The following is a 15,958-nucleotide window of genomic DNA, read 5'->3' as shown; positions in this document are numbered from 1 at the left end:
TGAGTGTGTGAGTGTGTGTGTGTGTGTGTGTGTGTGTGTGTGTGTGTGTGTGTGTGTGTGTGTGTGTGTGTGTGTGCACTCCCTGGATGAGGAGATGTAATCTCATGTTTTGTCCACAGAAACCAACAGGAGAGATCAGAGTCAGAGATTCTCAGTGGTCAGTCTTCCCAGAGTTATCAAACAGACCTGGCCTCCATATTCAGTGTATGTGGTCCTGTTATGTACATTTGTTTTTGTTTACCTCAAGTAAAGTTGATCTGTCAATCATTCATTCATGTGTTAATGAGAAAGCATTTAGTCTCTTGCATAACTTATTTACTTGATTTATTTCAGTTGCTTGAAGAGAATATTATGACATTTGTGAAGAACGAGCTGAAGATGTTCAAGAGGATTCTTAGTCCAGAACTCCCAGAAGGCTTTGAGAGTCAGAAGCAGGATAAGGAAGTGGTGGATGCTGAAGATGAGAAGCAGGAGAGCAGTGCCAGAGAGGGGGCTCTGAAGATCACACTGCACGTCCTGAGGAAAATGAACCAGAAGGAGCTTGCTGACACACTGGAGAAAAGTAAGAGCTGTCTGCCTCATGTTGAATGCTGTTTTAGAACAAACATTTAAAAGCTGTAGCTAAAGTACAGCTAAAGTCAAATCAAATGTTTATTGTCACATACACGTGTTTAGCAGATGTTATAGCGGGTGTAGCGAAATGCTTGTGCTTCTAGCTCCGACAGTGCAGTAATATCTAACAATTTGTAAGTCGCTCTGGATAAGAGCGTCTGCTAAATGATGTAAATTTTCAAATTTCAAAGTAATATCTAACAATTTCACAACATATACCCAATACACACAAAACTAGTGAGGAATGGAATTTAAGAATATATACATATATGGACAAGCAATGACAGAGCGGCATTGACTAAGATACAGTAGAATATTATAGAATAGAATGCAGTATATACATATGAGATGAGTAGTGCAAGATATGTAAACATTATCTCCCGAGTGGCGCAGTGGTGTAAGGCATCACAGTGCTAGCTTTGTCACTAGAGATCCTGGTTCGAATCCAGGCTCTGTCGTAGCCGGCCGCGACCGGGAGACCCGTGGAGCGGTGCACAATTGGGCCAGGGTAGGGGAGGGAATGGCCGGCAGGGATGTAGCTCAGTTGGAAGAGCATGGCGTTTGCAACGCCAGGGTTGTGGGTTCGATTCCCACAGGGGGCCAGTATGGAAACAAAATAATGAAAAATAATTACTGTAAGTTGCTCTGGATAAGCGTCTGCTAAATGTTATTAAAGTGACTAGTGTTCCTTTTCTTAAAGTGGCTTCAATAGGAGAGAGAGAGAGAGAGAGAGAGAGAGAGAGAGAGAGAGAGAGAGAGAGAGAGAGAGAGAGAGAGAGAGAGAGAGAGAGAGAGAGAGAGAGAGAGAGAGAGAGAGAGAGAGAGAGAGAGAGAGAGAGAGAGAGAGAGAGAGAACATTAAAGATACCATCAGTGATACATAATAATAATAATATTAATATAATCAGTCACACCAGTCTGTAATGCATTATGAAAACAATTACACATTTATACAGACAGTTAAGAGAATACATTATTACAATTTAAACTTTATAACACAGTCTTACAATACTGTAGGCATTAAAACAGATGTAATATTAATATCTTCTGTGTTATTTGTAGATTCAGATGAGCTTGCTGTGATTTGCCAACGTGAACTCAAATCTAATCTAAAGAAGAAGTTTCAATGTGTATTTGAGGGGATCGCTAAACAAGGAAACCCAACACTTCTCAATAAGATCTACACAGAGCTCTACATCACAGAGGGTGGAACAGGAGGGGTCAATAATGAACATGAGCTGAGACAGATTGAGACAACAACCAGGAAACAAGCAAGACCAGAGACTGCAATCAAATGTAACGACATCTTCAAACCCTTAACTGGACAAGACAAACTTATCAGAACTGTGCTGACAAAGGGAGTCGCTGGCATTGGAAAAACAGTCTCTGTGCAGAAGTTCATTCTGGACTGGGCTGAAGGAAAAGCAAATCAGGATGTCCAATTTGTATTTTCATTCCCTTTTCGGGAGCTGAATTTGATGAAAAAGGAAAAACACACTTTCATTGAACTTCTCAATCACTTCTCAATGGAAACCAAAAAATCAAGAATCTCCAACTACGACAAGTACAAAGTTCTGTTCATCTTTGATGGTCTGGATGAGTGCCGACTGCCCCTAGACTTCCAGAAGAACAAGATCTGTTGTGACGTCACAGAGTCAACCTCAGTGGATGTTCTGCTGACAAATCTCATCAAGGGAAATCTGCTTCCCTCTGCTCTCCTCTGGATAACTACCCGACCTGCAGCAGCCAATCAGATCCCTTCAGTGTGTGTTGACCAGGTGACAGAGGTACGAGGGTTCAATGACCCACAGAAGGAGGAGTATTTCAGGAAGAGATTCAGTGATGAGGACCTGGCCAGCAGAATCATCTCACACATAAAGACATCAAGGAGCCTCCACATCATGTGCCACATTCCAGTCTTCTGTTGGATTTCTGCAACAGTCCTTGAACACATGTTGAGTACAGACAAGACAGAAGAGATGCCCAAGACTCTGACTGAGATGTTCATACACCTTGTGGTGTTTCATACCAAACAGAAGAATGAAAAGTATCTTGGGAAAGAAGAGACAGGTCCACACTGGAATAAAGAGAGCATTCTGTCACTGGGAAAACTGGCTTTTCAACAGCTTGTGAAGGGCAATCTGATTTTCTATGAAGAAGACCTGAAAGAGGCTGGCATTGATATCAATGAAGCATCAGTGTACTCAGGATTGTGCACACAGATCTTCAAAGAGGAATGTGTGCTGTACCAGGACAAGGTGTACTGCTTCGTGCATCTGAGCATTCAGGAGTTTCTGGCTGCTGTATATGTGTTCCTCTCATTCATCAACAACAATGAGAATCTAATGGCCGAACCTCAAGTTACTGAAATTACTGTCTACAAGAGTGCTGTAGATAAAGCCTTACAAAGTGAGACGGGAAACCTGGACCTGTTCCTCCGCTTCCTTCTGGGCCTCTCACTGGAGTCCAATCAGAAGCACTTACGAGGTCTACTGACAAAGACAAGAAGCAGCTCACAGAGCCATGAAGAAACAGTCAAGTACATCAAGAAGAAAATCAGGAAGAATCCCTCTCCAGAGAGGTGCATCAATCTGTTCCACTGTCTGAATGAACTGAATGACCATTCTCTAGTGGAGGAGATCCAAAGCTACCTGAGTTCAGGAAGTCTCTCAGATGCCAAACTGTCACCTGCACAGTGGTCAGCTCTGGTCTTTGTGTTGCTGACTTCAGAAAAGGAGCTGGATGTGTTTGACCTGAAGAAATACTCCAGATCAGAGGAAGGTCTTCTGAGGCTGCTGCCAGTGGTCAAAGCCTCCAGAGCTGCTCTGTGAGTACATAAAATGACATTTAAGTACTAATCATCAGGAAGAAATATTCAGTTTAGAGAAATATATGTATTATTGAAAAACATGTTGAATCAATGCATTGATGTTCATATTAGTATAACAATGTGACCATACAATTCTAGGAGACGGAAGATGAATCTATATGTTGTTTAAGAGAATAAACCAAATGCATCTGCCATTGTCCTTCTACACTACTGGTGTTAAATTAACAGTGTGTTTGTGAAATCATGATGATCTCTCTGTCAGGCTGTCAGGCTGTGGAGTCACAGAGGAAGGATGTGCTTCTCTGGTCTCAGCTCTGAAGTCAAACCCCTCACACCTGAGAGAGCTGGATCTGAGTAACAATGACCTGAAGGATTCAGGAGTGAAGCTGCTCTCTGCTGGACTGGGGAATCCCCACTGTAAACTGGAGACTCTGAGGTCAGTATTCCTGTATTTGGTCAACAAGTGATAACTGTTCACCAGATCCACATGTGTTTACCAGGCACACATAGTCCACATCATATGTGTTTGGACAGTGAAGTTTACCATTTTAAATTTGGTGCTATGCTCCAGCATTTTGCATTTCAGATATAATGTTTCATGTTAGGCAACAGTAAAGAATGTCATCTTTTATTTGAGAGTATTTTCATACATATCTGTTTTACCGTTTAGATATGAAAGCACTTTATGTATCTAGTTCTCCCATTTGAAGAAGTCTTAATAATTTGGACATATTCACTTATATTGTATTAAAGTAGTCATAAGTTTAGTATTTGGTCCCATATTCCTTACCTGCAGTGATTATATCAAGCCTGTGATTCTACAAACTTGTTGAGTGCATTTGCAGTTTGTTTTGGTTGTGTTTTGGATGATGTTTTTCCAAATAGAAACTGAATAGTGAATAATGTCCTGTCATTTTGGAGTCACTTCACTTGTATTGTCAGTAAGAATAGAAGATGTTTCCGAACACTTCTACATTCATGTGGATGCTACCATGATTATGAATAATCATGAATGAATCGTGAATGATAATGAATGAGAAAGTTACAGAGGAACAAGGATCATACCCCCTCTGTTATTGTCACGGTTTCGGCCGAGGCTGCCTCTCTCCCTTGTTCGGGCAGGTCGTCTCCGGAATTCTAGCTGCCACCGCTGTATGTTTCATGTTCGTTTGCTTTTGTCTGTTTGTTTCCACACCTGTTTCTGTTTAGGCGTAATTAGTGTCCTATAAGTTTCTCGTTGTGTTTGTCATTATTTCCGTCAGTATTGTGTTTTGCTCGGTTGAGCTTATTCTCCACTGCGCTGGAGCATTTTCGCACCTGTGTGTGCACAGTTACATTTTTGTCGCACCTGTTTGTGCGCAATTACCTTTCGCCTTCGTGCGTGTTTTTCGCTTTCGGGCTTAGTTGTCCTGTTGCCTTAGTTTGGCCAGTAATACAGCCTTTGGAATATTCAGTCTGAGTCCTACGTTTGATTCCTACATTACACCTACAACACGCCCTGACAGTTATTGGTAATGGTGAGAGGTTAGCATGTTTTGTTGTAGCCTCTGTAACTTTCTCACTCATTATTATTCATGATTCATTCATGATTTTTCTTAATCATGGCATCATCAGGATTCATTCAGTAGTGTTTAGAAACATGTTATCTACTCACTTAGACAGAAAATTACTCCAGTCATCATCCACCATTCAGTTACTATCGGGTAAAACATAACCCAAAACACAACCAAAACAACCTGCAAATGCAACCAACGAGTTTGGGACCAAATACTCAACTTTTGACTACTTTAATACACTGTAAGTGAAATGGTCAGAATACGTTTGATTTCGTCAAATGGGGGGGACTAGATACATAAAATGATTTATTTCTAAACGGTGAAACAGATATGTATTAAAATACCCTCAAATAAAAGGTGACATTATATACTGTCACCTCATATGAAACATTTGATCTGAAATCCAAAATGCTGGAGTATAGAGCCACATTTAAAATGTTAGCTTTACTGTGAAAATAGATATAGTGTGGACTCAATACAATCTAAATCTGATACCTCACTGTCTGTCTTTTGACTGATACTGCTTTTTAAACTGCTCTGGTCAGTCTACTCAAATATTCGTACTATACATGTTTGTATCTACAAGCAATACTTTGATAATTTGTCATTTCTAATAATGAAACATTCATTAATTAATGAATAGATATGGCAGGTTTCAGGACACTGATATATCTGAATATGTTGAGAAAATATATTGCCACTATTTTCACCACCAAAGAATAGCAGTGTGGTTTTAATATGATTTGACTCTTTACAGGCTGTCAGGCTGTCTAGTCACAGAGGAAGGCTGTGCTTCTCTGGTCTCAGCTCTGAAGTCAAACCCCTCACACCTGAGAGAGCTGGATCTGAGTAACAATGACCTGAAGGATTCAGGAGTGAAGCTGCTCTCTGCTGGACTGGGGAATCCCCACTGTAAACTGGAGACTCTGAGGTCAGTATTCCTGTAGTTGGTCAACAAGTGATAACTGTTCACCAGATCCACATGTGTTTACCAGGCACACATAGTCCACACCATATGTGTTTGGACAGTGAAGCTTACAGTTTTAAATTTGGTTTTTAGATACAATGTTTCATATTATGCAACAGTACAGAATGTCACCTTTTATTTAAAGATTTTCATACATATACAGGTAGGGAAAAAAGTATTTGATCCCCTGCTGATTTTGTACATTTGCCCACTGACAAAGAAGTGATCAGTCTATAATTTTAATGGTAGGTTTATTTGAACATTGAGAGACAGAATAACATAAAAAAAATCCAGAAAAACGCATGTCAAAAATGTTATAAATTGATTTGCATTTTAATGAGGGAAATAAGTATTTGACCCCCTCTCAATCAGAAAGATTTCTGGCTCCCAGGTGTCTTTTATACAGGTAACGAGCTGAGATTACGAGCAAACTCTTAAAGGGAGTGCTCCTAATCTCAGCTTGTTACCTGTATAAAAGACACCTGTCCACAGAAGCAATCGATCAATCAGATTCCAAACTCTCCACCATGGCCAAGACCAAAGAGCTCTCCAAGGATGTCAGGGACAAGATTGTAGACCTACACAAGGCTGGAATGGGCTACAAGACCATCGCCAAGCAGCTTGGTGAGAAGGTTACAACAGTTGGTGCGATTATTCGCAAATGGAAGAAACACAAAATAACTGTCAATCTCCCTCGGCCTGGGGCTCCATGCAAGATCTCACCTCGTGGAGTTGCAATGATCATGAGAACAGTGAGGAATCAGCCCAGAACGACACGGGAGGATCTTGTCAATGATCTCAAGGCAGCTGGGACCATAGTCACCAAGAAAACAATTGGTAACACACTACGCCGTGAAGGACTGAAATCCTGCAGCGCCTGCAAGGTCCCCCTGCTCAAGAAAGCACATATACAGGGCCGTCTGAAGTTTGCCAATGAACATCTGAATGATTCAGAGGAGAACTGGGTGAAAGTGTTGTGGTCAGATGAGACCAAAATCGAGCTCTTTGGCATCAACTCAACTCGCCGTGTTTGGAGGAGGAGGAATGCTGCCTATGACCCCAAGAACACCATCCCCACCGTCAAACATGGAGGTGGAAACATTATGCTTTGAGGGTGTTTTTCTGCTAAGGGGACAGGATAACTTCACCGCATCAAAGGGACGATGGACGGGGCCATATACCGTCAAATCTTGAGTGAGAACCTCCTTCCCTCAGCCAGGGCATTGAAAATGGGTCGAGGATGGGTATTCCAGCATGACAATGACCCAAAAGACACGGCCAAGGAAACAAAGGAGTAATATGATTTGACTCTTTGCAGGCTGTCAGGCTGTCTAGTCACAGAGGAAGGCTGTGCTTCTCTGGTCTCAGCTCTGAAGTCAAACCCCTCACACCTGAGAGAGCTGGACCTGAGATACAATCACCCAGGAGACTCAGGAGTCAGACTGCTCTCTGCTGGACTGGAGGATCCACACTGCAGACTGGAGAAACTCAAGTATGTAGAGGGTTTATGTCAATGTTCATATCAGACATGTTGGAGTTATCAGGCTAGTTAAGACAAACATTCTGACCACCACTTGGACTAAGTTATATAAAGACTGTGTGTGTGTGTGTGTGTGTGTGTGTGTGTGTGTGTGTGTGTGTGTGTGTGTGTGTGTCCAGTGTGTGAACACACAAACACACACTGGACACACACACACACACACACACACTGGACACACATACACACTGGACACACACACTGGACACACACACACACACACTGCACACACACTGGACACATACACACCAACACACACACACACTGGACACACACGCACACTGACACACACACACACACTGGATGCACACACACACACACACATACTGGACACACATACACAATGGACACACACACACACACACACACTGGACACTCACTGGACACAGACACACACACACACTGGACAAAGACACACACACTGGACACACACACACACACACACTGGACACACATACACACTGGACACACACACTGGACACACACACACACACACTGCACACACATACACACTGGACACATACACACCAACACACACACACACTGGACACACACGCACACTGACACACACACACACACACACACTGGATGCACACACACACACACACATACTGGACACACATACACAATGGACACACACACACACACACTGGACACTCACTGGACACAGACACACACACACACTGGACAAAGACACACACAATGGACACATACACACACACACTGGACACACAGACACAAACTGGACACACACGCACACACACACACACACACACACACACTGGACACACACACTCACACTGGACACCCACACACACACTGGACACACACACACACTGGACACACACACACACACACACTCACACTGGACACACACACTCAAACACACACTCACACTGGACAAACAGAAGAAGGAACTAACAAAAAGTCACTAACAACAACCAAAACGAAACAGGTGGTTTTAGGAGGGGTTCTGAAAGACACTCATGGGGGTGTCCACTAGTGATGGGAAACAGAGGCTTTCTGAACGCTTTGGGGCTTTCACCAAATTGTAACCGAAAATGCCATTGATAGATTTGAGTGCTAATAAACAACATTTAGTTAGAATGTGGGGTTCGCTTTTTGCCTCCAGGTTCACTATGTTTTGAAAAACGATGCATATGTGACTTTCAACGTGGCACCGTCATAGGATGCCACCTTTCCAACAAGTCAGTTCGTCAAATTCCTGCCCTGCTAGAGCTGCATGTTTGTTGATTTATGTAATGGCATATATTTTAATGATTTATGTCATGTATTTTATCTATTGAAATATAATTTTGATATAGTTAAAAATTTAGTTTCATGGTCATTTATTATGTTTTCCAGAATCTCCAACCAAACTCTGAGATCAGTCTCTCCAGTACCCAGTCATCTGTCCATGAAGAGTGACATCTCTATGGATCATCCTATATATTTTAGTGATAAATCAGGGACCTTTGACCCCAGGTAAGTTACTGGTCAGAATTGATGATATTACTATTGAAGAGGAGAATCTTCTAGATCTGAAACTAGATGTATTTTGTGTATCTGAGCATATCATTTGTTGTTTCTGTTACATATTTTAATACACTGAGTGTACAACATTTTCCACAACATTTCCAACTTAGACCATCAGGTTGGTAAGTCATCATACTGTAGCTCAAACCTACTGTGATGACGACCTAACTTTATAATAGTTCGTAGCCTACCTAGCAGAATCTGCCAGTCTTTCTTTCAAAATCAACACATTTATCCATCTTCTAATGCAGTGGTGTAAAGTACTTAAGTAAAAATACTTGAAAGTACTACTTAGGTCGTTTTTTTGGGGTATCTGTACTTTACTATTAATATTTTTAACAACTTTTACTTTTACTTCACTACATTCATAAAGAAAATAATGTACTTTTTACTCCATACATTTTCCCTGACACCCAAAAGTACTTGTTACATTCAGAAAATGGTCCAATTCGCACTTATCAAGAGAACATCCCTGGTCATCCCTACTGCCTCTGATCTGGCAGACTCACTAAACACAAATGCTTTTTTTAAATGATGTCTGAGTGTTGGAATGTGACCCTGGCTATCCGTAAATGAAAATAACAAGAAAATTGTGCCGTCTGGTTTGCTTAATATAAGACATTTTAATTTTAATTATTCCTACTTTACTTTTACTTTTGATACTTAAGTATATTTTAGCAATTACATTTACTTTTGATACTTAAGTATATTTAGAACCAAATACTTTTAGACTTTTACTCAAGTAGTATTTTACTGGGTGCCTTTCACTTTTACATTAGTCATTTTCTATTAAGGAATCTTTAATTTTACTCAAGTATGAGAATTGACTACTTTTTCCACCACTGTTCTAATGTTCCATATGCGCCACAGTTTGAACAGACATTTTGTAACTGTGTAGGCTACAAAGTCACTTTCAATTCCAAATAAGGAAATAAAGTTATAACGGTGACTGGGTAAATTAGTTTTCCATTGGCCGGCTCCCCGGGTGGGCAGAGTTTAACGTTTTAGAGCATTCCATTGGTCCTTAAATTAAATGTCCACCAGGTTTAGCTGTGCTTTTTTCCCTCCAAAATGTGAATTACTGTAGGCCTTAAATAATTGTAAACAGGCCTACAAATCCAAAAGGTTTAAATTTGAGAATGTTCATTTGTATGCCTCAAATATTAAACTGTCTTAAATTATCTGATGATTAGTTGAATCAGGTGTGTAAATGCTGGGCAAGAACAAAAGGATTGAGAAACCCTGAGATAAACATAAAACCCTATCATTTAAAAGCTCCTTCACCATCTTTACCATACGTTTGACTGATAACATGTGATAACACTTTGAAAACTGCTGTCTGTCAGCAACTAAACTCAAGCAGCAGTTCTACTAACTAGTAATATCTCATTCCAGTTATTCATTCTCTTACTCTGTCCTTTAGAATAGATTATTATTCAGAAATACTTAGAAATACTCACTTTATTTTTTTGTTCTCTCCATATAGTGTTTTCTGCTCAGTCGTCTCAAAATGGATCCTGTACAAAAGAACAACTTTACTTCCTTTTTCAGCTCAACCGTCTCCCCATCCTGATAATAAAGTGTTTTATTGGTATCTTCCACTAGATGGCAGTAAACACCTGCTGTAACTAGACTACGACTATGTGTTCGGTTTCATACATGCAGTTTCCCAGAGGAGGAGTGCTGATCTAGGATCAGGTCCCCCCTGTCCATCTAATCTGTTTCATTATGATCTAAAAGGAAAAACTGATCCCAGATCAGTACTCCTACTCTTTATGAATACTGTCACAGGTGACTCCTCAAGATGAGGCTCATGATTTAAAAGTTATATTCTTTAAGAATCAATTAATATCATTAATTGAACTGCTTTGCCATGAACAGATCTGTGAGGTCTTAACTTAAAGGTACTATATAGACTTTATGGTCATTTAAATGGGGTTGAACATTCATCCCATCAGATTGTGTAAAGGATTTTATGAGTTCAGAAAAATACTGACTTGGAAGCATCTCTCTGACCTCACCCTGCTGAAACACACCAGAGTAAAGACCACAAATCTACAGTTATATGCTTTTCTGTTTTTACCCGCTTTTACAGCCGATGTGTGCACTGGCATCCATATGAATCAGTGGAAAATACAGACTAGTTAGCCATCTCCCAATAGATGGACCCCACGCAGAACTTTCAGCAATGCAGCATCTTCAGTAAGCGAGTATTCCAGACACTCTCTTCTTATGAACCAGTTGCTATTAAATGAAGGTTTTTGGACAGAAAACCTGCGGCTACGGTAGGATTCTAGCGTAATCTGGGCTGGCACCTCTGTTCCAAGATAGTCAGGAACAGTCGGAGGTGGAGGGGGCTGTGGAGCCATTATCCTGGCGGTGCTTGTGGAAGGGTGGGTAGGCTCTGCACACGGAGCTAACTGGAGCTCGGCAGCATCATCACTAGGCAGGCCTAGGCAGTTTTACTTACTGCCTAAAATACATATCTCCTGAGACGTTGGCGGTTCCCTACGGCTGACCAATAGTAAGTGATTGTGTCTCAGAATCTTCCTGTATTGCTGATTATATTGACTTTTATATCAACCCTCTATCACAGAAACACCCCAGGTATGTTAAGGATAGCTATGAATGCAGGGTTTATTACTATTGTATTACTCTTTATATTAACTTAGTTACTGACTTGTTCTATTGTTGTTGTCAAAAGGTTAACCTGCTAGTCAGCATTTCATTGCACTGTTAACTCCATGTATATGACAAATAAACCAACTTGAACTTAGAAGGGAAGGGGGAGGACAGCCAGAAAGGGAGGGGAAAAGATGGCCAGCTAAATTACAGTATGTGTCCTCAAATGTTATGTCATCTAAACATCTCACATTAGCTGGAAGAACTGACAAATGAAATGAATCATAGAGGTCTTATAACTTATTCCATTCTACAGGTCCATTGTTTTGTCTCATGTCTCTTTATATTCATATACCCTAGGGACCATGTAGCTGTATTGAAATCACCTTGTTTTATAACCTTCTTTGTTGCTCAGTGGTACTTCAATTGGCCGGACCATGCCCAATTCTTTCACACGGTAATGCTCCAGCATCCACTCAGAGCTTATGCATCTAATGCATTCCTCAAATACTGCAGAGTTGTTGAGCATGTCCCTGAGATCGTCATGTTCAACCACGTTTATTTGCTTATTTGTAAGATGAAACCTGAGGGGATCACTGTAGTGTGTCATAAATGCATCAAAAATGGTTCAGAGGTCCTCAACAATGCTATTCTATACCGTAGCTGGGATGCAGTGTTCTTTCATGATTTTCAAAATAAAAAGACAAATATTGTTTTTGAGACCTTCAATTAGCTGCTCAGTGTTGATCTCTGTGGCTGGAACATATTCAGCCTCTGGCAGACTCTCTACATTGCTCATGTCATCTTCAATGGGATCAGTCCCCGTCTCAAATACATCATGAGGGCAATTCTCATCTAAGTTGGGGCTTAAAAGCTCTGGTCAACATCTTTGACTGGGAAGCACATTTATTTAGCCAGAAGTTGACAGGTTTGTTGACATAACATAAAATGTATTACCTTCAGTAACTCCAACTGGTGGACAATGTTGGGAGTGCTGTGTGTTCTCACGGCACAAGTGGCACAGAAATATTTATCTGAGCCACAATCCCCACAGCGCCATAGCTCAGCCTCCTCCAAAACTCTACACACACTGCAGATGGCGTTGGGTGGAGGACATTCCAGTTCCACTGCAGGCATGTGGAGTAGCTCCCTCAACCCCTTCCAGGCCTCAACATCCGCTGCCTGCAACATCGTATTGTTTTGAACAGAAGCATTACCAGGCAACATTGGAATTAGTTTCTGAGTGACAGTGAGGAGAACCATTACCAGGCAACATTGGAATTAGTTTCTGAGTGACAGTGAGGAGAACCATTACCAGGCAACATTGGAATTAGTTTCTGAGTGACAGTGAGGACAAAGCAGGGTTCCCCCAACTCGCGGGGCGAATTTGGCCCATGGGCGGTTCTATTTGCCTCCCCAAGTTTTGTGAGGCATTATTTATTTATTTAATTAAATTATTTTTCTTGTTGGACATAAAAGACTGTAAAAAGACCAGGAAATCAGCTCCAAGTGATTTGTATGTAATAAATCTGTTCAAGTATCCCCATGTATAATAGAGGTACCTGATTGTAATCAAGGTTTGAGTGATTATATTTTAGTCAAACATTATATCTGTTCGGCTTCTTGCAGTCAATTTGCAGTCTACAAATTATTTGTAATTATATTCCGGCCCCGCAACTATCCGCTCAAGAGAAAATCTTCACGCGGCTGAATCTAGTGGATGATCCCTGGGATAAAGGGCTGAATCTAGTGGATGATCCCTTGGATAAAGGGCTGAATCTAGTTGATGATCCCTGGGATAAAGGGCTGAATCTAGTGGATGATCCCTGGGATAAAGGGCTGAATCTAGTTGATGGTCCCTGGGATAAAGGGTTGAATCTAGTGGATGATCCCTGGGAAAAAGGGCTGAATCTAGTTGATGATCCCTGCGATAAAGGGCTGAATCTAGTGGATGATCCCTGGGATAAAGGGCTGAATCTAATGGATGATTCCTGGGATAAAGGGCTGAATCTAGTGGATGGTCCCTGGGATAAATGGCTGAATCTAGTTGATGATCCCTGGGATAAAGGGCTGAATCTAGTTGATGATCCCTGGGATAAAGGGCTGAATCTAGTTGATTGTCCCTGGGATAAAGGGCAGAATCTAGATGATGATCCCTGGGATAAAGGGCTGAATCTAGTTGATGATCCCTGGGATAAAGGGCTGAATCTAGTTGATGGTCCCTGGGATAAAGGGCTGAATCTAGTTGATGATCCCTGGGATAAAGGGGGGGGGGGGGGGGGGATTCCAGGCACCCAAATAATTATTATCCGGTGAAACAATTCAGTTTACTGTGCTGTGGTTTCTGGTTCATTAACTTCACCATGTATTGTTCTAAGCTGCGGTCTCATTCTACACATGGTGTATTTATTTATCATTCTTTCTGTGAGGGAGTAGGCATGCTGGACATGGCCTTCCAGGGAGTAGGCATGCTGGACATGGCCTTCCAGGGAGTAGGCATGCTGGACATGGCCTTCCAGGGAGTAGGCATGCTGGACATGGCCTTCCAGGGAGTAGGCATGCTGGACATGGCCTTCCAGGGAGTAGGCATGCTGGACATGGCCTTCCAGGATCCAATCAAAGGCACTAGATCTAAGTAAGATGACTCTTAGTCTTGACACAATGCCAGTTTGTGCCCAGAGACTGCTAAGGTTTTTGTCAATGATGTCCTCCATCTTTGTTAGCATCACCCTCAGCAGTGGAGATGGCTCCACCAGCCTTCTCAGTGTAGTGCTTCCTTTTGATAAAGGTTGTTGAATCAGAAGATCCTTTAGCATAGTTATGCTCAGAACCACAATCTTTACCTTCTGAACCTTAAAAACTGACCTAAAGTCAGATACATTTAGACAAACCACCATGTGAGCAGCAAGTGTAGGGTTAATGGAGTGAAGTGGGGGATGGGTAGGACCACCAGTATCAACTATATGTCTATGAATGCATTACTATTAATGCAGTACTAAAACGGATGGATGCTCTTCATCAACACCATCTCACCTGTGAAACTAGATATCAGCAATCAATCAACAAGACTAATGAAATGGAGCAAATGAAGACATTAGAACTGCTAAAGGTCAGATATTATATTCGGACACCAATTTCCTACTGGTAGATTTTGTACATGATCTGTCAATCCTGAGAGCAACGCCCTCTCTCCTCCTCTTCCCCCATCTCTCTTTGCTGGGGTGAAGTTTCCCCTAGATACAGATCTAGGATCAGCTTCCCCTCCCCCAAACCTAACAAGGATCATTAGTGGGAGGAATTTAAACCTGATCCAAAGCCAGTGTCTATTTGGGAAACTTGTCCCCTCCCCCACAACTCTACATGTGGATGCGGCTTCCTCCATCTCACCATGTTCACAAAGAAAACGGCAGTGTATTTCAGCTGTAAGTATTTTGAAGTTACTAGCTATATTATTTGAATTGAATTTACCTAGCTTCATTATTATTCAACCAGTAGAGAGGCCTCTGTGTAGTTGGAGAAAAATACTATTTACAGATGAGCTTTGGGTTTCTAGGTATGTTTAGTCCCAGGTAAGTTAAGTGATCATGCACCACTTTAAATGGTATCCTCTCTAGCTCACTTGTTGTAAAATTATCTGAGATGCACATGAGGTCACTTTTTCCCCAATTTATTGAATTTCCAGATAGTTTGCCAAATGAATTGATTAAGTCTAGTAGGTTAGGGACAGAGGCTACTGGGTCTGAGAGGTATAAAAGCACATCGTCTGCATATAACGAAATGATGCTTTCTATGTTTCCTACTTTAAGACCTTGGATATTAGGATGATCCCTTATTTGTATCGCCAGGGGTTCAAGGGAGACAGCGAAGAGCAGAGGACTGAGTGGGCAACCCTGCTGGACAGATCTCGGTAGTTCAAAGGGACTGGATTTGTCTCTGTTGGTCAGAATAGAGGATGTTGGGCAGGCGATCTCCTCCAGTCGCATGTCATTCCCTTTTGTTTTATGGCAGACTCATATGAAATAATATGACCTCTCATAACCACTTGAAAAGGTTCCTATAGTTAAATGTGCAACCAGAGGGAAAAAAAACTCTAGACCACCTTTACTCCACACACAGAGACGCATACAAAGCTCTCCCTCACCCTCCATTTGGCAAATCTGACCATAACTCAATCCTCCTGATTCCTGCTTATAAGCAAAAACTAAAGCAGGAAGCACCAGTGACTCGGTTAATAAAAAAGTGGTCAGATGACACAGATGCTAAGCTACAGGACTGTTTTGCTAGCACAGACTGGAACAT

At 41.5% G+C, this 15,958-nt stretch overlaps 2 protein-coding genes and 1 long non-coding RNA gene across 3 annotated transcripts in view; 2 read left to right on the top strand and 1 right to left on the bottom strand.

Moving 5' to 3' along the window:
• Positions 1-15,958, top strand: part of LOC311115711 — an 81,362-nt gene that overhangs the window by 3,010 nt on the left and 62,394 nt on the right. The window lies entirely within an intron of this gene.
• Positions 1-15,958, bottom strand: part of LOC311115710 (NLR family CARD domain-containing protein 3-like) — a 105,908-nt gene that overhangs the window by 53,097 nt on the left and 36,853 nt on the right. The gene's annotated exons all lie outside the window — the stretch shown is intronic.
• Positions 34-9,709, top strand: LOC311115708 (NACHT, LRR and PYD domains-containing protein 3-like). Its single transcript, XM_084190858.1, has 7 exons — positions 34-204; positions 334-562; positions 1,674-3,438; positions 3,704-3,877; positions 5,755-5,928; positions 7,283-7,456; positions 8,867-9,709. Exons 2-7 carry the CDS (start codon positions 352-354, stop codon positions 8,988-8,990), a joined length of 2,622 nt encoding a protein of 873 aa, XP_084046984.1. The 5' UTR covers positions 34-204; positions 334-351; the 3' UTR covers positions 8,991-9,709.

The sequence above is a fragment of the Coregonus lavaretus genome (genome assembly GCF_964263955.1).
Source record: "Coregonus lavaretus genome assembly, contig: HAP1_SCAFFOLD_530, whole genome shotgun sequence".
Lineage (NCBI taxonomy): Eukaryota > Metazoa > Chordata > Actinopteri > Salmoniformes > Salmonidae > Coregonus > Coregonus lavaretus.
This window is presented reverse-complemented; position numbering and strand designations above follow the sequence as displayed.

Coding starts and splice junctions, on each gene's coding strand:
- LOC311115708 (XM_084190858.1), top strand. CDS start 352: ATGACATTTGTGAAGAACGAGCTGAAGATGTTCAAGAGGATTCTTAGT. Junction 5,929..7,282: donor TGTAAACTGGAGACTCTGAG/GTCAGTATTCCT, acceptor GACTCTTTGCAG/GCTGTCAGGCTGTCTAGTCA. Junction 7,457..8,866: donor TGCAGACTGGAGAAACTCAA/GTATGTAGAGGG, acceptor TATGTTTTCCAG/AATCTCCAACCAAACTCTGA.